A 22,457-nucleotide genomic window follows, 5' to 3' on the forward strand; every position below is an offset into this window, starting at 1 on the left:
CCTATTGAGACACCACATGGTGGAAGGAGAGAACTGTTCTGTTACCTCATGTATAAACTGGCATGTGTCAACACACAGAGAATATATACATGTGCTCATGCACATATACAAACACACAGCACACACACATAAAATATACACATGTGCTCCTGTACATACACAAACATACACACATACACATACAAATAAGGTGAGGAATAACAGAAGATACCCATATCAACCTCTAGCCTTCACACACAGGTATACACAACTGTACATGTGACCCTGTATGAACAGGTACACACCCATGCACATATACATACATACAATACACACACACATAGTCAAATTCTGGAATTGTATCATGATAGTGGTAGTACAAATTTATGAATATAGTTAAAAAAACTCACTGACTTCTATATTACATTGAATTTAAAAGGGCAAATCTTATGGTAGATCAATTATCTCAATAAAAGATGACAGAGGGCTGAGGATATAGTTTTCTTAGATGTGTATGTAGTGTGCATGGATAGTACATTATACAGGCATGTGTGTGTTCAGATGCACAGGCATATGTGTATGTGTATGGATGCCTGAGGCTAACATTGGAAATTTTCCTTAATGGCTCTCCACCTTATTCACTGAAGCAGGGTCTTTCACTTGAACCTGGAGCTCTTGTCCAGCTAGTCTAACTAACTAGCAAGCTTGCTAGCGATCTCATATCATGGTCTTCCAAAGGCTGGGGTTACAGGAGGGCTACTGGATTCACTTAGCATTTATGGAGGTTCTGGAAATCTGAACTCCTGTCCTTGGGCTTCACACTTACACAGTAAAGGTCAAATGGTCCCAATGTCCATACAAGGAAAAGATTAACAAGACTGCAGAAAACATTTGTATTATGACCTTGGAGACAAAAAAGCAGAGCCACTCCCCTGAAGGTCTCGCTCATTTTCACTTACGTATATGCTCACTCTTCTCTGCATAGTAGCCAAGTATTCATTTTATCCGTAAGGTAATCATTTTATCTATTAGGAAACATGTCCAACCAGCAGGTCTGATGGCTGATAGACTTTTGAGAAGGATGATTTGGGACCTATTCAATGGTTTACTATCAAGATTCCTTGTCTTATATAACTCATCTTCTCTGCTTTGTGAAGTAGCCCTTATTGACTCTGTTTCTTGGAGGAAATTTGATCTAGGAAAATAATAACAGGAATTTTTATTACAAACCATCATCTCTCTAAAGAACTCCCCAGGATTACCTCCTCAGTCTTCCCACACTCCTGTGAGGCATGTGCCAGTATTCCTCTTGTCATTTTCTACAGTTTAAAGAGCATGGTAATCTATTCACTCATGAGCTGTATGCTACATGAGCTAGAACATACTGCTCAAGACCACAGACTCAAGTCTGAACTGTGTATAGCTCAGGGGCACTGAACTTCTAGTTTTCTCTATGGCCAACTTTCAATGCATCACATTTCCAAAGACTGGTGTTGTGTATGTTATTTAGGTCCATGTATCCACTGTTTATAAAGAGTATTGTTATCAGTTTTCTACATTTGTCTCTGTAAGTTTCGTCTGGTTACTCAGAAGCTGGATTATTTTCTGTGTCCTGTCTGTGCACCAGACTTGTAAATGCTGTCATCAGGAATATTCAAGCAGCCTCTCAGACAAAGCTGCAGGGCTAATAAAAGCAATTCACTTGGGGGAGAGTGCATTTCTTCTTTCCTTTTTTCTTTTTTCTTTTAAGTAGCTAACACACAAAGATGACTCATTAAGCCCCAAAGAGGTGACTATGGCATGTAAGGGCTTCTTATGCAGCCTTCCACAAAGAGACCTGAGTGGCAGCATACGGCCTCCTCTTCTCTGCATTTTTCTCCAGGCAGAATGTGCATTTGTGTGGCTACATACACAATTATAATCTCCTCTGAAAGGCAATTCCTTCCATATGACAGGCTGAACAGTGGCCTGAGTGCTAGCCTCATGTTGTCCTTGCAGTTAACACACTGAAATACCAGACACATTTAATCTCTCCTTTTTGGAACTCTAAGATGAGACACAAGGGGCAAAGCTGGGAAGAACTCCACACAGAGAAAAAGAGGGCAGCCCAAGTGCCCAGCCTCACTTTCTCATGGGCCCAACTTCTTTGTGTTGTTGTCTGCTTATTTGTCAATTTGCAGGACTGTGGGGCATGAGAACCATGGAGCCCAGTGGTTCTGGCAGCAGCCTCTCCATTTGACAAGTGAAGCCAAAGACATGTGGCCTTTGGTACGGTTCACGTTCAAAAGTGTTATTGTTTCAAACATGCCTATTTTAAAATATATAATTTTCCCATTTAGAGCACGTTGTATGTAAGCTGGCCACGGGAGGAATTCTGCCACAAGAGTTTTTTTTCCCTGAGGCAATGGGGGCAGAACACCCAAACCGTTGGGAGGTGGAGGTAGAAGGATCAACCATGCATCCAATGCAAGACCAACCAAAAGGCTTTCCAAAAAAACAGCAAACCAATGATGTGACACAGGCCTGTCCCTCCCAGCCAGATGTCTGTTTACTGGGGCCTAGAGAGTTGTCCAGGTGAGAGAAGTCCGAGATTAATTAACACCTGGTGACATCCTGCGGCACAAGCAAATATGTTTTCGATTACAGGAGCTAAATCTGTGTTATCACAATCATCTGCAATCTCAGAGCCAGAACATTAACAGGAGCAGGAGCCACACAGCAGGACAGCCAGAAAGGCTCCTTCTCTTTCCAAAGAATAGAGCTTTTAAAAGCTAATTCAATAAAGAAAAGGTCCTGAAGAAGTGCCTTTTAAAGCAATATTTACTGTTAGTGGGCTCCTACTAGTCAAACAAAAGTTATTCAAAAAGGTTTTATGAAAAATATATTTGACGATTTCACAGTAATTGCTTTGTTTAAAGAAAGGTGCTTAAGAAAAACATACTTAATGGGATCAGTAATTGGGTAAATTCAGATGTGTTTGGGAAAATCCCTCCTCTCTTTGATAAATCATTTAAATTCTGTTCAGATAAATGTGTTTTGACTTGTAATTCCAATCATAGAATGAGCTATTTCCTAATGCTGCTAGGGAAGTGGAACAAGGGTGATCCCAGAGCCAGAAAGAGGACCCAGGATTACTTGACAAGGGTAAGTTTCCTGTCAATCAAAGCCCAGCACTCAGCACACAACTTAGAAACAGAATCTCATGGGCATGCCCCAAAACTGTTCATAATTTCTTTCCTTCTTAAAAACGTCATCTTTAAAACACTGATTAAATCTTACTGTTGGGTAACCAAGATGTAGAAACTGTTATCAACCAAGAAATGAAGCTTAGGATAATCAGAGTTTAAAGCCAAAAGCATCCAGGGCAGATTTTAATCACTTGTCCCTTTTTCTCCATCCATCAAAAAGGGGCAGGGACATGGTGCCTCTTCATGTGGTAGGAGTTCCTTAACTGTTTGTTAAACTACATTCCTTTCTCCCATTTATTTTTAAATGTATTCTGCTGCTCACAGCAAACCATTCATTCAACAATTGAGCACTTCACTTGGCCAACCACTATACTAATGTTAGGAGATACTGGAAAAGCCTGCCCTCACAGCTTACATTCTAATCAGAAACAGACGTAATCCAAGGATGCACAAGGGAAACCAAGGTTACTATGTTGAGGACAGAAAGTGAGGCTCCTGAATGCCTCTTCTCAAACACCGTTACCTACTCTGCTTCCCTAGGCAAATGCTGTATGTATGAACAAAAATGACTGCCAACTTTTGGACAGAACTTGAAAGACTTTATTATTACTTGAATTATAAATGATAAACAAGGTCAAAACTTTTTAAAGAACTCTGTCTGGAACAACAATGAAATCACTCTGCAACTTATTTTGGAGAAATGGAAGTGAACAAGGGTCAGAAACCACAAGCCTTGGACTTCTTCCGCTCCTCCCACTCCCCCAACAATAAGCTTACAGAGCTTGCAGAGTCCTCAGAAAGGTGGGAAAGAGGGTGTGGGCTGAACTCCCGGAACCACTTCCCAGGGCACATTTCTGAACTAACCCACCAAGGGAACTGCCTGCTGCCCCTGCCATGTCTGAGAAGCTGCTGATCAAATCAGGAGAGAGCCAAAAGAGCCGCCGGCTCCAGAACCATCCAATGATCTCCAGTTATTCCTCTCACTCAGTGTTCTGGTCATTTAAGAGGCTGTTCCATCTTGGTTTTGCTTTAGATGACCAGGTAGGGTGACTGAACAACTCTGTAGCTGTTCTAAAGTGATTTGTTTCAATATTAATCTGGTTTCCTAAGTCAGTGTAACACCTATATTTTATTTCATTTCTTTTCTCAAACAACCTAAACACTAAGTTCTAAAGAAGATTTCAGCTAATTAAGTACTAATGTTTTGTAGTATATTATTGGGTTTGAAAAGCTCACTAATTATATTTGAAACAAAATAAATTTATCAAGACTCCTCCAGTAGCAAAAACTAACACTGTTTTTGGCAGTCATTCAAGTATCTCATGTTATGGCATCAACAAAAACAAAAAAAAAGAAAAATGTTTAGAAACACTTAGAAGTCTTCCAGGTGGAATGACTTCCATGTCAGAACCTGTGCCAAGACTCAGAGAGACTGCATAGGCTGTATAGCTAGTAAGGGCTATGTCAATGACTGTGACATTGCCTTAGCTCAGGTATCCAAGAAGCAGACACCAAAACAGAAGTGAGGGAAATATTAAATGAAGCCTTTGGAGTCAACTGAATCACTCCAAAGATCCTTGCTGTATGAGCCTATGCAATAGTTGAGGATCCCAATTTTTAGGGTCATGGAATGTATTTGTAGCAGAGTTTAACCATGTAGACAGGAATTAGATTGCTCAGTTATATCCCTTTTCCAACACTTACTAACAAGCCATTTGATATCTGTGTGTATGTGTGTGCACTTGTACACACATTTGTGTATGCATGTCCAGGACCCACTTGGTGAAAGGAGTAAACTGTGTCCGTGAGCTGGCCTCTGACCCCACATGTGCACGTTGGCACACCTACACACCCACCCACCTCCTTCACAGAAACATGAATAAAATTAACAAAAAAGTTTAATGACAGATTAAAGAAAAAACTATTATTTGTTGTAATTCTTCTAAATGCAGAGATCTCAAAGGAAGAATGTAACCTGTGATTGTTGGTTTCTACAGGTGGCTCTTATGCCATTCCATGCCAACCTCAGCAGGTTCTGCAGAGCATTAGAGCCAACCTGAAGCACAAGTGAAAGCTTGCACTTCCACAGATTAGATGGAGTAAGAAATGAGCCTCACGCGCACACACTTGGGTCAGCACGTGGGTGGTTGTGTAAGTCTAGGTCCAGAACAGGCTCCCTTCGTCTCGAGAGTTCTCCACACCCAGCAGATACACAGACACACCTCAGCAGCTGGCATGGGCCTCCAATAAGTAGCTTTCACATGGCTGGAAATGTCTCAAAGGTCTACATAGAAGTTTCTATCCTTCGTCGCCTTACCAGGCTCTGTCTTCAACCTGGATGTCAAGACAATTTCTGTTGCTACACTGGACTGCCAGTGTGAGCATCTTCTTTCCTGATGATCTTAAGATCCTAAGCCAAGTCAATGTGGAAAAGAATTCAGTTCATCCAATATGATAAAAGGTTGTTTTCTTCAGGAATAGTCAAAAACTCAAATGGAATCCTTAGATAGCAGATAGAAAAGTGCCTAGAGGCACTCACTTATATGTGTCCCTGTAACCCATACCAAAACCTTCTAGACGGACTTCCCAGGAGTACTCAGCTGTAGTTTTGATTTTTTTGGTTGGTCGGGTATTTTGGTTTTTATTTTTCGTTTGGGAGGGGGGGCTTTCCTGTCTATAATATTTTGTTCTCTAGTTGTTGTAGGCCTATACATGCAAATGAATTTATAAATTGTCAATCAAAGTAAATTAAGAAAAACAAGGCTTTGAAATCTGAAATCAGGCAGTACAGTCTAATGTAAAAAGAATGGCTTTCAAATGTTATTTGTTTATCTTTGAGACAAGAATTCACTATGTATCCCAAACTGACCTCAAACTCAGGATCCTCTTGCCTCAGCAGCCCCAGTGCTGGAATTATAGGCATGTGCCACCATGCCCAGCTTTTAGGGAGTGGTTTTAATGGTTGTTACATTGAAAGCAAATGCTTCAAAATAGCATGTCTCTATGAGAGACCAAGTTGTAATAGGCGGGGTTAGTTCTTAGGTATAAACAAATGTATTTTGGCAGTTACACAATTTGCTGAACAGTGATGAAGTCAGTGAGTAGCTTGACTTTGTAGGGCAGTAGGAATGTGCAGATTCAGATTAAGACTGTTAACTATACAACCGAGCAGAAGGAACGTTTGCCCAGGGTTCAAGGACTAGCTGAATTCCATGAACGCTGAAACTTTTCAAGTGCCCTGAAACAATGACTCTACTCACAGACTGTCAACATTGCATCTAGATTGTCTTGCATTTACGTCTCTTAGAAAGAGACCAACTTCTGTGCCCCAAGTCTACCAACACAACATGACTTTGAGATATGCACTTTAAATAGCAAAAATCCAAGGAACTGAACAAGGAATTAGGACTTTCAAATATTTCACAAGCTCATGGGTAAGTGAACAAAATACATAAAATCTTTAGCCAAATATAGGTATTGGCATTGTTATGCATTAGACATAAAGTTATATGTGCTATTACTCTGCTGAGTAGTTTTATATCACCCTGACACCAGCTAAAGTCATCTGACAGGAGGAAACTCATTTAAGAAAATGCTTCCATGGGAAACCAGAAGAAAGCCTATAGGGCACTTTCTTATTAGAGATTGATGGGGGAAAGCCCAGACCATGATGGTGGTACTACTATACCTAGGCTGTGGTCCTGGGGTCTATAAAAAAGCAAATTAAGCAATTTGGGGAGAGTGAGCCAATAAGCAGCACCCCTTCCTTGCCCTTGCCTTAATTCCTGCCTCCAGGTTCCTGTCCCACTTGAGTTCCTGTCCTCACTGCTTTTGATGAACTGTTCTATAGAACAGTGAGCAACATAACCCTTTCCTCCCCAAGTTGCTTTGGTCATGGTGTTTCATCACAACAATAGTAACCCTACTAAGACAATTACCATGCCCTTTGGGCTGATTAATAAATGTGCTTGTTCTTTTGTGGGGGGACAAGATCTCACTACGAAACCCTGGCTGACCTAGAATTCTCTACGTAGAAGAGACTGGCTTCAAACCCAGAGATTCACCTGCCTCTGTCTCCCAAGTGGTAGGATTAAAGGTGTGTGCAATTATGTCCAGCTTTACTACTGTTTCCTTATCAAAATGTATGATCTTGGTCTTCCCTTCTTCCCTATGGATAAGGCAACCAGAACCTCCTATTTTTCTCAATAAAGTCTGAGCAGCTATCACTGGGTACAAAAGTCATGATCTTCTGGTCCCTCTTCATCACCTAGATCCCAACGTACTTCCTACTAGAACTTGGTTCTTTGGCTTTAATTCCAACTTGATCCAGCATGATTCCTCTGCAGTCACTTGTCACTATGTGCATCAGTATCGATTTTAATGTGCAGCTGTTCTATCACCTTTTTACTTTGTATGAAGACAACTTCAGGTATGAGGGAGGTTCAGTGGGTGTATGTTTGTGTGACTGTGTGTGTAGTCCAGAGGGTCAACCTTGGGTGTCATTCCTCAGGAGCCATCCATCTTGTTGTTTTTAGAAAGTATTTAATTATTCAATTAGGGTCCCCTACCCCCCTCCACCTCTCTCCACCTTCCTTCCTCCTGTGTCTGTATGTGTGTCTGTGTGTCTGTCTGTCTTTTTACTAGAGCCCAAATTGGACACAGTATACATGTAGAGGTAAAAGGACAACTTGTGGAAGTCAATTCTCCCCTTCCACCGTATGGATCCCCAAGGGTCAAACTAAGGTTGGAAGATTTGGCAGCAAGCACATTTACCCACAGAGCTTGATTTTCTAAAGATTTCTTTTCTTGGGGGCTGGAGAGATGGCTCAGCGGTTAAGAGCACTGGCTGCTCTTCCAGAGATCCTGAGTTCAATTCCAAGCAACCACATGGTGGCTCACAACCATCTGTAACGGGATCTGATGCCCTCTTCTGTCTGAAGAGAGTAACAGTGTATTCATATACATAAATAATTCTTTTTTTTAAATTGTCAATAAAAAATGCAAATAAAGTATACTCTCTAAGCTGTTACTTAACAGATTTTTAAAGAAATTTTAAATGTGGTCTATTTTGTTACAAGATTGCGCAGAAACAAGCATTTTCTTATATTGCTGATGTCAGATTTAAATGATAGAAACCTTTGTGGCCAGGTGATGGGGGGTGTATTCCTTTGATCCCAGCACATGGGAGGCAGAGGCAGGTTGGATCTCTGTGAGTTCAAGGCCAGCCGAGTCTACAGTGAAAGATCTAGGAGAGCCAGAGCTGCACAGAGAAACCCTGTCTCCAAAGAGAAAACAAACAAAAACTCCTGTGAAAGACTATGTGGCATATGTATCAATGTTAAACACGATGCCCTTCACTTTGTGAAATTTATCCTTGTAGAAATGCATGCATGCAAAGGAACAGAATTGCAGGTTATTCACTGAGGCATAGTTAGTGACCATAAAAAGTTAAAAAAAATAATTCACTATCTATCAACATGGACTTGGTTAAATAAACTCTTCAAGTACTAAGTACTTAAGTAGCTAAAAGTGAGGTTTAAAAGAAATGACAGTTTAGGGGTGGCGGCGTAACACCTGCCATCTCACAACTTGAGAGGTTTCTACCTGGGGCAAAGGCAAGCAAGAGGATTGGAAATTCCAGAGCAACTTCAGTTACATGGTGTGACTGAAGTCTACAATACTGTCTGAAAAGACAAAGAAGCAAAAACAAAAACATAAAACAAAAGAAAAGACAAAGCTCCCTATTCTTTTTTTTTTTTTTTTTTCCAGAGCTGGGGACCGAACCCAGGGCCTTGCGCTTTCGAGGCACGCGCACTACTGCTGAGCTAAATCCCCACCCCCAAAGCTCCTATTCTTAATATACATTAAATGAAGACAAACAAAACTGTGCACTAGGGGTTGGGGGATTTAGCTCAGTGGTAGAGCTTTTGCCTCTAAAGCAAGGCCCTGGGTTCAGTCCCAGCTCTGAAAAAAAAAAAAGAAAAGAAAAGAAAAAGAAAAAAAAAAAAAAAAACAAAAAAAACTGTGCACTATATGTTCCTTTATGTACAAAATAAACTCCGGAAGGATGTACACAAAACCAGCAATAGTAGTTACCTCTGTGGAATATGCCAGACTTGGTAAGGAAAGAGGGGAGCATCTTTTTTACTATAAATTGCTACCTTTTTATTTCTACTTTTGTTCTATATACATGTCTTCTGTGTGTGTATGCACACACATGCAGAGGTCAAAAGAAGCCCTTGGGTTCCCCAGAGTTACAGAAACTTTAAGCTGCATGCTGTGGGTGCCACAGTTCAAACTCAGGTAAACAGGAAAAGTAACAAGAGCTCTTAACTGCTAAGCTATCTTTCTCCATCCCCCAAGATAAATGTCTTTATATTTAAAAAGTAATTTTGGCTCAACTTTTCATATGATTAAGAAAATTTAACCATCTGCCAGGTGCTGGTAATTCATGCCTTTGATTCCAGCACTGGGTAGACAGAGGCAGGAGGATCTCTGTGAGTTCAAGACCAACCAAGGCTACATAGAGAGATCAATTCTCAAAATATAAAACATTTATCCAGAGTTGTAGTTTATTTTAAAAAATGTGTATGCTACATTCATATAATGAGATGTTATTCATCCATGTAAAGAAATGAGTTATCGGGGTTGGGGATTTAGCTCAGTGGTAGAGCGCTTTGCCTAGCATGTAAGGCCCTGGGGCCGGGTCCCCAGCTCCAAAAAAAAAAAAAAAAAAGAAATGAGTTATCAAGTCACAAAACAGCAAGGAGGAACCTGAACACCCACTGAAACAAGCCCATCTGAAGAGCTTATACACGGAATGACCCCCACTATTCTCAAAGAGGCAAAACTTTAAAAGTCAGTAAGATCAGTAGTGAAATGGAAAGGGTGAATGAATGGGTGAAGCACAGAGGATTTTTAGGACAAGGAAACAATTGTTTTACATCTGAATGGGAATATATGAGAATATGAATTTGTCTAAGTCCAGAAAACACAACACAAAGAGTGAACCCTAATGTAAACCATAAGCTGTTGGTAATCACACTGAGCTAATATTCAGTTGCAAGAAATGTACCAGACTAACACAAGAAATTAATAATAGAAGCTAGATAGAAGATATAGAGGGGTTAAAAAAAAAAAAGAACTGTTATCAGCTCAGTCTTCTATAAGTTTAAAATTCCTCTAAATGTTTAAGTCTGTGAACTTTTAAGTGTGTATGTGTGCATATAAGTGTATACACAAATGTGTGCAGTAAAGGCCTCACACACTCACTGCAGGGAGCTTACAAAGTACAGTCGTTACTACCACACAGCCTTAGCTCAAGAGCAAGGTCGAGTTCTGCAGTGGGGAAATCTGATCCTAATACTATCTAACCGTATGGTTTTATGCAAGTTGTTTCTTTAGCCTTAGTTTCTCCATCTGTCAAGTAGAAAACACAGCAATCCCTTCCAAGAAAGAATGCTGCACGCAAAATGCTTATCGCGTGCAAAATGCCTAATGAAAAAGAATAGCTTGAAATAACAGCACACTATGAAGGCAAAATTATTATTCACAAAATGATTGATGTCACTTCAGATGCCAAGTTTGCTTCAATAATATAATAGCCTCATTTAAGGCCTCAGATTCTTAATTGTGTTATTTAGAATGCAATTCTCATTGACTGAGTGCCAGTCCATATAATTCAGCCATTCTTTACTCCATAAATGTTATTTTTCATCCCGATTTGGTCCTACATTACAGGCTCAGGCCCTAGAACCCCTTCTTTCTGTCCCTCCGGTCCCATCCAGACCCGCTACCATTCAGGCTCCGCCCCTGTCTCCTCCCCACTCCTTCCCCTAACTCATCACTCATTTCCCGAAGCTGAAAGAAGGCCCCTACCCAGATACTCGTAGTCCGGTAGAGCTAGGCGCTCGGGACTCAGCATCCTTTGACCGGGTAGTTTCCACGCTCCAGCTTTCTTCTTCCGGAACCCAGGTTACAGCCTGTCTCTGTTGCCATGGCACCATGCGGCCAGAGAACTAGAAGGCTGAAAGGGTGTCACGTAAACAGTCTCCGACTGGCAACGTGGAGCCTATCACATAAGTTCCGGAAGCAGTCACTTGAGTGTTTTTCTTTAACTACTATTTTTTTTCTAAAAAAATTTTTTTATTAGATATATTCCTTTATTTACATTTCAAATGTTATTCCCTTTCCCGGTTTCCTTTCCATAAGCTCCCATCCCCTCCCCCCTACTATTTTTGGGACTTGGTTTTAGAAGCTGTGAAGTGAATCCTCTGAATATGTCATATTTTGTGATGCGGAAGAATTACTACCAGCGACTCATATCCGCAATTTCTGGAGTCATAGTTTCTATCTATCCTAATAATAATTATCATGTATGGCCTCGCATAACACTGAGATCTCATTATCTATTATTAATTTTGTACAAAGTTTGTATAAAATGTTCTTTGTATCTTGGAAGCTTCTTGAGATCAGGGACATGTCTTTAGCCTCTAGCAGGGTTAGTTAGACACATAGAGGTACTCACTAAAGGCCACTGAGTACAATCCAAGGGACCCCATATTGTGAAAACAGAATATCAACTCCTGCAAGTTGTCCTCTGACCTCCACATGTCCCTGCCCCAAATATAAATCTCGACAGGGTCTTGCTGTATTGCCCAGGAGGGCTTGGAACTTGATTGTAGACCAGGCTGGGCTTGAATTTAAGAGATATACCCCTGCAGATCCCAGAGTTTTTACTGTTTTAAAGGTGTGTGCCCCTACACCCAGTAAAATATAATTTTAAAAACTAAAGTCCTCGGGGTTGGGGATTTAGCTCAGTGGTAGAGCGCTTGCCTAGGAAGCGCAAGGCCCTGGGTTCGGTCCCCAGCTCCGAAAAAAAAAACAAAAAAAAAAAAAAAAAAAAAAACTAAAGTCCTCTGTAAGTTAATTACCATTCCTCTCAAATTCCTTTTAGCCATTAGAGTCTGCTTCTGCTCCTATACTGTATTATTTGACATCTTGTCCAAGCGGCTTTCCTTTTGCCTACAGAGACACTTCTCTTCTCAAAGGAAATGAATCAGAACGTGAACATTTATTACATATCCTCAGCTGTGCCCTTTTTGAAGCAGGAAGACTATTCCTTTCTTTTCAAATAACTGGATAATTCTTTTTGCTCCTCCCTTTAGGAAAGAGGTCTGTAGCGTTGTCACCGCCCAAACCTAGCAGGAAAAGCCACTTGCTCCTCCTTTTTCTTTTCTTTTTTTTTTTTTTTTTTTTTTTTTTTTTCCGGAGCTGGGACCGAACTCAGGGCCTTGCGCTTGCTAGACAAGCACTCTACCACTGAGCTAAATCCCCAACTCCCCTCCTCTCTTTGTTGTTGTTGTTGTTGTTGTTGTTGTTTTTAAGTCCCCTCCCCTTCAACAAGATGAAGTTTTTGCAAGAGGAGAGGTTTTATGACAAAGAAAGGAAACAAAATGTATGCCACCAAAGGAGTGCCTAGGAATCCCGCAGGCCACCTACTCTGGAAGAAGCAAAGAGGAGGCTCCTCTCATGTTCTGAGTGGCCTATTCTTAGCCTCTCCAACAAGGAGCTACTCAGACCTTGTAATTCTCCCTTTCCCTTAAATTTGTATATAAGACTCCATTCTAGGCTCCTATGAGTCACTCCGAATTTGGATGTGGTAAGGAGAAAGGGACAGAGCCACACAAGGGGCAGTGTTTGGTGTTCTGAGGTAATGAATTTTCCAGGTTGGTAGGTGATATGAAGTCCTGCAAATTTGGTTAGAAATAATTGCCTTCTCCTTCCTCTACCACTCCTCCATGCAGCTTGAGGGTATAGAAATTTAATGATTTTTTTTCATACTTGGGCTTATGACTGTAATGTAAATAAAGTAATGATAAAATTTTAAAAATGAAGGTCTTACACATCTCAGGTCGGCCTGTAACTCACTGGGAGGTCAAAGATGACCTTGAACTTCTGATCCCTCTGCCTCCATCTTTGGAGTGCTAAGATTATAAGCACGTACCACCAAGTCCAAGTCCGTTTTATCTGGAGCTGGTATAGGATGCAGGGTCTTTCTTCATCCATGCTAGACAAGCATTCTATCAACTGGCTACAACCCTCTCTAGGATGGTAATTGTTAAAATGACCATTTATCCTATTGCCAAGTGATCTGATTTTCAGGTTATTTTCACATATTTTCATGAAAACTAAGACAATTCCCCTTTTTCTAAGTAGGAAAACAGAGGCATGGGTCATTTAAAAAAAAAAAAAAAAAAAGGACTTGCTTAATATTATCCATCTAGCCAGTGGGAGGGCTGGAAGTGGATCTCCACTATATCAACATCCAGGCTAGTGGTCTGACCACTAAACCACACGATCTTTTTTAGGGATTGTTGGGTTGGTGTTTATTTATTTATTTTTCTTTTTGTTCTGTCTTGCTAGCAACTGGGGGCTCCCAGATAAAAGCAGAAAATCTTGAATTCAGGCTACACACTTGACATCCTTTTATTTGTGGAACATTATCCTGGGACTTGGAGGATGCTGCTACTGGGGTCTGTGTGGTGAAGCTGGGAACCAGCCCCAAGAATAGAGCTTTGTTTGGGCATTAACCCATTTGCGGTTATAATAATGATAAGTTTCAGCACCAGTGGCGCCCGACTGTTAATGACTCAAAGACAGCTAAATAAGAACAAGATGTCATCGCTGGAGAGATGTGTAGGTCTTTTCTACAGTTCCACTCCTTCTGTTAAAATCCCAAGGATCTTTATGCTAAAAGCTAATCTTCCACTCTGAGTGTTCTAAACACTGATTGGGTAAGGAAGTCTAGAAAGGACAGGAGGTTACTAGTCTAGAGCTTTAAATATCTGGGGTTCCATAGAAATATTGGCTGTTCCTAATGGTGGAATTACTGACTATATCTTCTTTCTTTATATTTGTCTATATCCTTCAAATTATCCATCTATTAAGAACTGAAAACAGGGCTGGAGAGATGGCTCAGTGGATAAGAGCACTGATTGTTTTTCCAGAGGTCCTGAGTTCAATTCCCAGCAATCACATGGTAGCTCACAACCATCTATAATGGGATCTGATGCCCTATTCTGGACAGCTACATATGTGTATTTATATACATAAAACAAATCTTTTTTTTTTTAAAAAGATGGGTGTTAGCAGGGAGTGGGGAAGAACTGAAAACAAACAATGCTAAGTATGATGACCTTTCTGACCTTTCTGATAGTATTTGTGTTTCTAAGAAGAAGCCACTAATTTTGGGATTTCTCTTTGGTCACAGATTACATAATAGACTTTGGGAACATATACATGGTAGATGAATTGTTCAGTGAAACATGCACATTAGTCTTTAGAATAGAAATGAAAGCTGGAGGGATGCTTCAGCAGTTAAAAGTATGTACTGCTCTTTCAGAGGAACTGAGTTCAGTTCCCAGCATCCATATTGGGAGGCTCACAACTCCAGCACCAGGTGATCCAGCACTCTCTTCTGGACTCTGCAGGCATCTACACTCATACACACATACACACACACACACACACACACACACACACACACACACACAATGTATATTAATATACAAAGAAAATGTATATTAATTTTTAAAATAAATGTATAAAAGAGTTCTAGAGGTATATATTTTTGTGATCCAGTTGAATGTTAGTGGAAAAAAATTATCAACCCTCAATTTAAGTGGGTTTTCAGGTCCCTATATTATTATAACATATTTCTAAAACTTTACCAAAAACAAATAATCACTTAGACAAACCAATCAACCAAAAGATGACTCCATACTCCTGAAAAAACAAACAAGCAAACAAACAAACAAACCCAAAAACAAACAAACAAAACACACACACACAAAAAAGGGACAAAAACAAAAAGGAAAAAAAACACATTTCAGAGCTGGGTCAAAAATGGCTCAATAACAGGGGGAGGGGGAGGGGATAGAGGGGTTGTGAAGGGGAAACTGAGAAGGGGGATAACATTTGAAATGTAAATAAGTAAAATAACCAATATGAAAATGAGAAAAGGGGTTGGGGATTTAGCTCAGTGGTAGAGCACTTGCCTAGCAAGCGCAAGGCCCTGGGTTCTGTCTCCAGCTCCGAAAAAAAAAAAAAAAAGAAAATGAGAAAAAAGATGACTCAGTAAGAGCGGACTTCAGATCCCTAACACCCATGTTTTTTAAAATGGGCGTGACTGCATGGGCTCATAATCCCGGCATTGGGAAGGCAGAAGTGGAGACAGCAGATCACTGGGGCTTACTGAGGACCAGCAGAAATGAAGAACAAGCAAGCTCCAGGTTCAGTGAGAGATTCTGTGTCAAGAGGACAAGGTGAAGAGCAATAAGGGTGAATACTGGATGTCCTCCTCTGGCCTCCATAAACAGAGGCACATACAATACCAACCTACCAGGAAAGATGTGTCCACTGCTGTGAAAGTAGAATGAAGACTATGGGGACAACCAACCACTCACTGACTGGATTTGAGACCTGCTGCACAGGAGGGAATTCGTGGCTTGGGAGGTCACGGACCCTAGGAACAGTTCCTACTACTGTTGTTCTGCTAAACGGACATGTTGCCAAACTGCCTTCTAAAGAGGGGGCCAAAAGAATGTAAGCCAAAGGTTGGCAACGAATGCAGAGAAATTTGGGCTTTTGGACATGACACGGCTGTGCCTTTCTGAACTCACTGAAGCTTTGGTTCCTGTTCAAGGCCTGTCAGTCAACATTCCAGCAAGCAACACTAAATGAGGCTCAGTGGGTTACTAAAATAAAAGATACAAGAAAACATGAACACAGGAAGAGAACACACTGGGGAAGTATGAGAGGGAGAATTGGAGATGGGTGGGATCAAGATACATTGTATCCATGTATAAAAACAAAAAGAAGCAAACACTGGAACAGGCTCTGACCATAGGGTAGAATGAAGACACCAAGCCCAAAACAAAGAGAAGCAACTATATTGGGTCATACTGATTTGTCAACTTACTGGGCTGTGATGTCTGATCGCATAAAGAGAAAATTAAAATATATTTTGGGGTCTGTAAATGACCTAAGGGACTGATAAAGAAAAAAAAAAAAGGTGAAGACTACAGAAAAGTAAACACATGATTTTTTTTTAACCTCAGGGAAACAGCAAGAAAAGAAGAAATGAAAGTTGGATGATTGTGCTACAAAACAGGTTCAAGAGACGAGGATGTGCTCTTTGTGAGTTCATCAGGCAGAAAAATGCTAAAGGCAAAATAGCCTTTAAACTAAGAAATTCAGGTCATGAAATGAGTGCGGAGCCACTGGGTAATTCTTGAAAGACATAGAGCTTGCACAAAGCAAAGTGGAAGATAAGGGTTATGCCACTGCCTGAGATGCAACGTGTTTACCGTTTTTAAAATGCTGTCTAATCTTTTTAAATTGCCACACAAGTCAACAAACCAGAGTTCTGGGGAATTTCAAATAAAAAGAAATTTTCATGCCAAGAGTATTAGCACATGTCTTTAATCCCAGCCCTCAGAAGGCAGAGGCAGGCCAGTCTCTGAGTTTGAGGTCAGTCGGAGCTACATACTGAGACTATCTCAAAACAAACAAAAAAAAGAAACAAAGAAAAGAAAGAAATGTCCTTAAACTCTTAATGCTTAATGCATAGTTAGAAGAACATTGCTTAAATTTAACTGGAACTAAAGGCAATTAGAGACTTTTACCTTCTTGTTCTTTCATAATTTCAAAGGCTACAAAAATTGATAATTATATTGTCAAATCTTGTAAGTGAAGTGAAGAGAATTTCTGATTCTCCACTTTCTGACAGGGTTTAGTTGTATAGCCCAGGCTGACCTTGAACTCATATTTTCCTAGCCTTAGAGCTGGAACTACAGATATGTGTCACAGTCTTTTAAAGTTATTATTGTTAATATTTGTAAATTCCTCTGCAAGAATGCACGTTCCTTAAGGGTCGAAGCTGTCAGTCTTCATTCATCTCTAAACACCTAGAACTGTTCACAGTGTCTGCCAGAAGGTGTCTGTACAATAAATGCCTGATAAATGCATTAGCTTCCTTATAGATTGTAAGTCTGAAAAGCAAAGGTCATTTGATCCTTGGGATTTATGGTTGCCTTAGAGCAAATAGAAAACAAATTGATTTAATAAAATGGCCCCAAAATGGAAGGTATTGACTGATGGTGGTGGCACATGCCTTTAGTCATAGCTATTTAGAAGCCTGAGGCCAGGGTAAAGAGACGAGTTCAAAACCAGCCTGGGCAGCACAGTAAGATTCCACCTCTAAATAAATAATAAAATTAAATATAGAAAACATCAAAACCCAACCAGTGGGCTGGGGAATGTAGTCAATTGGTAAAATGCTTTTGCCTAGTATGGGGAATCCCCTAGATATCTCTCTCTCTCTCTCTCTCTCTCTCTCTCTCTCTCTCTCTCTCTCTCTCTCTCTCTCTCCCCCCCTCTCTCTCTCACACACACACACACACACACCAGAAAAAATGAATTTCAACAATAAGACTTTGGGGCTGGAGAGATGGCTAGAATGCTTTTCCAGAGGACTGGAGCTTGATTCCAAGTACTTAAATACCCTTATGGCTGCTCACAACCATCTGTAACTCCAGTTCCAGGGGAATTTGACTCTATCTCCTGGTCTGCTCCAGGATTGCATGCATTTAAATACACATTTAAATCTTTTAAAAAAAAATCTCCATATGAAATTGAGAATTGCTCTTTCCCTGTCTTTGAAGAATTGTGTAGGAGTTTTGATGGGGAATGCACTGAATCTGTAGATTGCTTTTGGTAAGATGGCCATTTTTTTTTTCTTTTCTTTTTTTCAGAGCTGGGGACCAAACCCAGGGCCTTGCACTTGCTAGGCAGGCGCTCTACCACTGAGCCAAATCCCCAACCCTAAGATGGACATTTTTATTATGTTAATCCTACCAATCCATGAGCTTGGGAGATCTCTCCATTTCCTAAGGTCTTCTTCAATTTCTTTCTTGAGAGACTTGAGGAGTTTGTCATACAGATCTTTCACTTGTTTGGTGAGAGTCATCCCAAGGTATTTTATATTATTCGTGACTATTGTGAAGGGTGTTGTTTCCCTATTTTCTTTCTCAACCCATTTATCATTTATATAAAGGAAGGCTACTGATTTGCTTGAGTTAATTTTCTATCCGGCTGCTTTGCTGAAGCTGTTTATCAGCTGTAGGAGTTCTCTGGTAGAATTTTTGGGGTTGCTTATGGATACTGTCATATCATCTGCAAACAGTGATACTCCATTGGGTTCTGAGCATCTTGGAAGTTAGGAATCCTGTCTTACTCATCTGTACCTTTTCCCATACTTGGCAGGTCATCTGGCTTTTATTCATTTTTTCCAAAACATAAGTGTTGAGCCACTTGTGGCAGGCACAATTGTAAGGTGGTAGAGAATAGTATAAATAAGGCCCCACACCATTAGAGCTAATTATTCAGTTGCCTGAAAGGAGACAATAAAGCACGAAACGATACACAAGCTTTATTTCCAAGAGTGCCAAGGGCTGCTCCAGCAGAAATATAGCAGGATAAGGGTGGCGAGTGGGTGGGTCCCAGACCACTTAACGGTGGCAATCTGAGGCATCTCTCAGTTTGTGACGGTGAACTAAGACCAGCCAGAAGATGCATCTAGGGGGACAGCATGGGAAGTAGAAGACACAGCACACGCAAAGATTCTATGACAGCCATGATGGCCTGCTTCAGAGTTGAAGGAGTGGCACTGTGGTCAGAACACAATGAGCGAGGGGAAGAGCAGGAAGAGGTTGGTGGAGAGCCTTGAAGGGCATGTGCAAAGGAAGGGCTTTGGGACGTGGCTTGATTAGAGTTATCATTTTAAGGAAATCACTATGGTTGCTTCATGGAACTTAAATTCTAAAGGGCTGCGCGTGGAAACAGAGACCATTTGCACTCTGGTGTTTGATTCGTGTTTGCCATTGAACAGGCACCTTAGCAGTCTAGTTAGCCACCACTCTAAACTTATCTTTGTAGCTATGATAAGCTAGGGCCTCTCTGCAAAGGCCCTAGCTATCTGTGTTGGGTGTGTGACTATCAAGCTTGCAGGAGATAAAAAATGTTCTGCAAAGCCCCACCTTTCAGGGTGTGCCCCAAGTTAGGCCAGGGTATAAAATCAGCCATATGCCCCGGGTCCTGGCTCAAGTTTCACTGCTGAGCCAGGGGGAAAAAATGCGGGCGATGGAAAGCGATGCCAGAAAGCGCAGAAGCTGAGATTGGACATGGTGGCACATGTCTGTAATCTCAGCACTCTCGGGAGGTGGAGGCAGGAGAGCTAGGAATTCAAAATCCCTTTGGTTTCACGATGAATTCAACCAGCAGGGGCTACAGGAGACCCCTGTCCCCAAAACCAAACTAACGTGCAAGCGGAGGGTTGCAGAAATACCGTCCTCTGATAAGTCCACTGCTCCCCAGTATCCAGTAGATGCCTCTTCCTAGCTTGCTTTCTGTTGCTGAAATAAAACTCTAACCAAAACCTATTTGGTGACCAAAGAAAGAGTTATTTTGGCTTACAGATTACAGTCGACCGTTGAGGGAAGCCAAAGCAGGAACTCAAGACAGAAACTAAAGCTGAGACCACAGAAAAACAGAGCACTGCTCACTGGCTGGCTCGATTTGCTTTCTTGTGTAACTCAGGGCTACCTGTAGAGCCTGGGTTTCATCAATCATTAACTAAGAAAAGAAAAACAAAAAGGTTCCCTCTTCCCAAGTAACTCTAGTCTGTGTCAAGTTGATTTTAAAAAACTGTCCAGCCCCTACCCCAAACATCAACAACAGCTCAGCCATTTTTATGTTTATGACACTTTTTTCTATTTTTTTCAAAAATTATCTTTTGGTGGACGAGTCTTTTGTCTGTGTGTATATCCACGCACTGAGTGCATGCCTGGTGCACAGGGAAGCCAGAAGAGGGCACTGGGTCTCGTAGGACTGAAGTTATAGATGGATATGAGCTGCCATGTAGGTGCTGGGAATTGAACCTAGATCCTTACAAGAGCAGCCAGTGTTCTTAACCATTGAGCCATATCTGAAGCCTGGGATCCTTTCCCATAAGCTCTATGGATCTTTCCCTGGCCCTGGGCCTTTGCACATATAGTTCCTTCTGACCCAGAAGACCAACCTCAGCTACTCATAGCCCAATGACTCCTTCTTCCTTTTCCTCCTTGTTATGATCTAATCCAGTGCATCATGGATGCCCTACCACTGAGCTACATCAGCCTCTCTGATGACACCTGAGGTGTTAATACTTCTAACAGGCCTTCCTTAAACCTCCAGATACAAACCAGGTCTCTTGTGTCATAGAATCTCATATTTTCCTTTGATCCCTCTATAATTTAACTTTAAATTCACTTCTGGGATCGTTCTTTTATTCCAAACAGAGCCCTCTTGGGACCATTAGATTGTAAATTCCAGAGATCCCAATATATCTGTTCACCAGTCTCTGTAGTACCTGACTACATACTTAGTGAATAGATGACTGTGGGGATGAATATGAAATAGGCCTGTGGTAGACAGTTATAGGCCCAGCCCTCTCAGCGTTTTTTTTTTTTTTTTTTTTTTTTTTTTTTTTTTTTTTTTTAAAGATTTATTTTTTTTTTATATATATAAAGTACACTGTAGCTGTCTTCAGATACACCAGAAGAGGCATCAGATCTTTTACAGATGGTTTGAGCCACCATGTGGTTGCTTTGGGAATTGAACTCATGACCTCTGGAAGACAGTGGTGGCCTGAGCCATCTCTCCAGCCCTTGTTTTTGTTTTTTTTTTTGAGGGGACGAAGCAGGACCTGCGCCCTTAGTAGCGCTCTACCACTGAGCTAAATCCCAGCCCCCTCTCAGCGTTTTACACTGGAGTCCAGGCTAGCCAAAGAACTTGCTGTGTAGGGGTTGGGGATTTAGCTCAGTGGTAGAGCACTGCCTAGGGAAGCGCAAGGCCCTGGGTTCGGGTCCCCAGCCCGGAAAAAATAAATAAATAAATAAATAAATAAAAAAATTAAAAAAAAAAAAGTTATTGCAAAAGAACTTGCTGTGTAGCACAATCAGCCATCAATTTGCAAGTCCTCTTGCATCAGCCTCCCAAGTACTGAGATAACAGGCCTAAGCCATCACACCCAGAGCACCGGGGGAAAAAATCCAGGACTTCCCCCTTCCTTTTGTGTTGCTTTCAATAAGATATCATGTTCACAAAGATGAGGAGGCTCATTTGCACATTTGAGTTGTCTTATAAAGGAGTTTCCCAAGCTCAGCACCACTTACTAGTTAGGCTGGCAATTCTTTCTTGTTAGGGAGTATCCTGTTCATTATAGGATGTTCACCCGCAAACTTGGCTTCACTTAACCCGCAAGAGGCCAATGGCGCCCACTTTCAAAAATGCCTACAGCTGCTACCCCATGCTTGCAAAGTCACTTCTGATTTACGTCTTAAGATGTGAAGCTTCAAGCTTTTATCACTTTTAGAAGAATTGTACTTAGAAATTAAATTGTTGAATGATGCCTGGGTTACCAGAATTCTCCCGCCCCAGTTGGATCAAAATCCTGCTCCCTCCTTGCTTGTTTCCGTAGCGCCCCCCGCCCCGCCCCCGTGTTTCCTTTGAAAGGGTCATTAGTGATGGTGTGGTGCAAGGCAACATTGTGATCGTGGAAATTCAGCTCCCTGGATGTCCTAGGAGGGTGAAGGAAAGGGGCCGGTGTTTCTGAGGAAACCAACGCCTCTGAGACCCCTCGGGAATTGGCAGTTCCCTACCAATTTTCTAGGGGCATGTCCTGAAGGACAACAAAGGGAGACAAACAGCCCGTTCTGGCATGGTTTTCAGGATCTCTCACTCCAAACAAGAAAGTCTGAGAGGCCTGGTAAAAATAAATATGTTCTTACTCCTCCTGGCATAAGAACAGTTTCTGACAGCCAAGCCTTAACTCACCCTAGGGGGTGACCCAGGCAGGGACTATGCAAAGTTAGTTTCTACCCCTTGATATTCCCAGGGATTCACAGAGGCCAAGGATGGCTCTGTACACCAGACCATGGGAAGGACTTGGGATGCACAATGAAAATTCTCTCTCTCTCTCTCTCTCTCTCTCTCTGCATTCTCTCTCTCTCTCTCTCTCTCTCTCTCTCTCTCTCTCTCTCTCTGCTCTCTCTCTCTCTCTCTCTCTCTCTCTCACACACACACACACACACACACACACACACACACACACAGGGACTGCCAGTCCCCTGCTTCCTTTTCCAATCTCAGGAAAACAACACAAATCATTCCTCTGGAAAGCAACCTGTC

At 41.4% G+C, this 22,457-nt stretch overlaps 1 protein-coding gene across 1 annotated transcript in view; it reads right to left on the reverse strand.

The window, feature by feature from the left end:
* Positions 1-11,196, reverse strand: part of C5H11orf49 (chromosome 5 C11orf49 homolog) — a 158,564-nt gene extending 147,368 nt beyond the window's left edge. Inside the window, exon 1 of the mRNA XM_032903670.1 lies at positions 11,046-11,196. Coding sequence (XP_032759561.1) covers positions 11,046-11,091 — 46 coding nt within the window. The 5' untranslated portion in view covers positions 11,092-11,196. The remainder of the gene's footprint in view (positions 1-11,045) is intronic.
* Between the last annotated feature and the right edge of the window lie 11,261 nt (positions 11,197-22,457).

Source organism: Rattus rattus, chromosome 5 (assembly GCF_011064425.1).
Source record: "Rattus rattus isolate New Zealand chromosome 5, Rrattus_CSIRO_v1, whole genome shotgun sequence".
In the NCBI taxonomy this organism is placed as follows: Eukaryota; Metazoa; Chordata; class Mammalia; order Rodentia; family Muridae; genus Rattus; species Rattus rattus.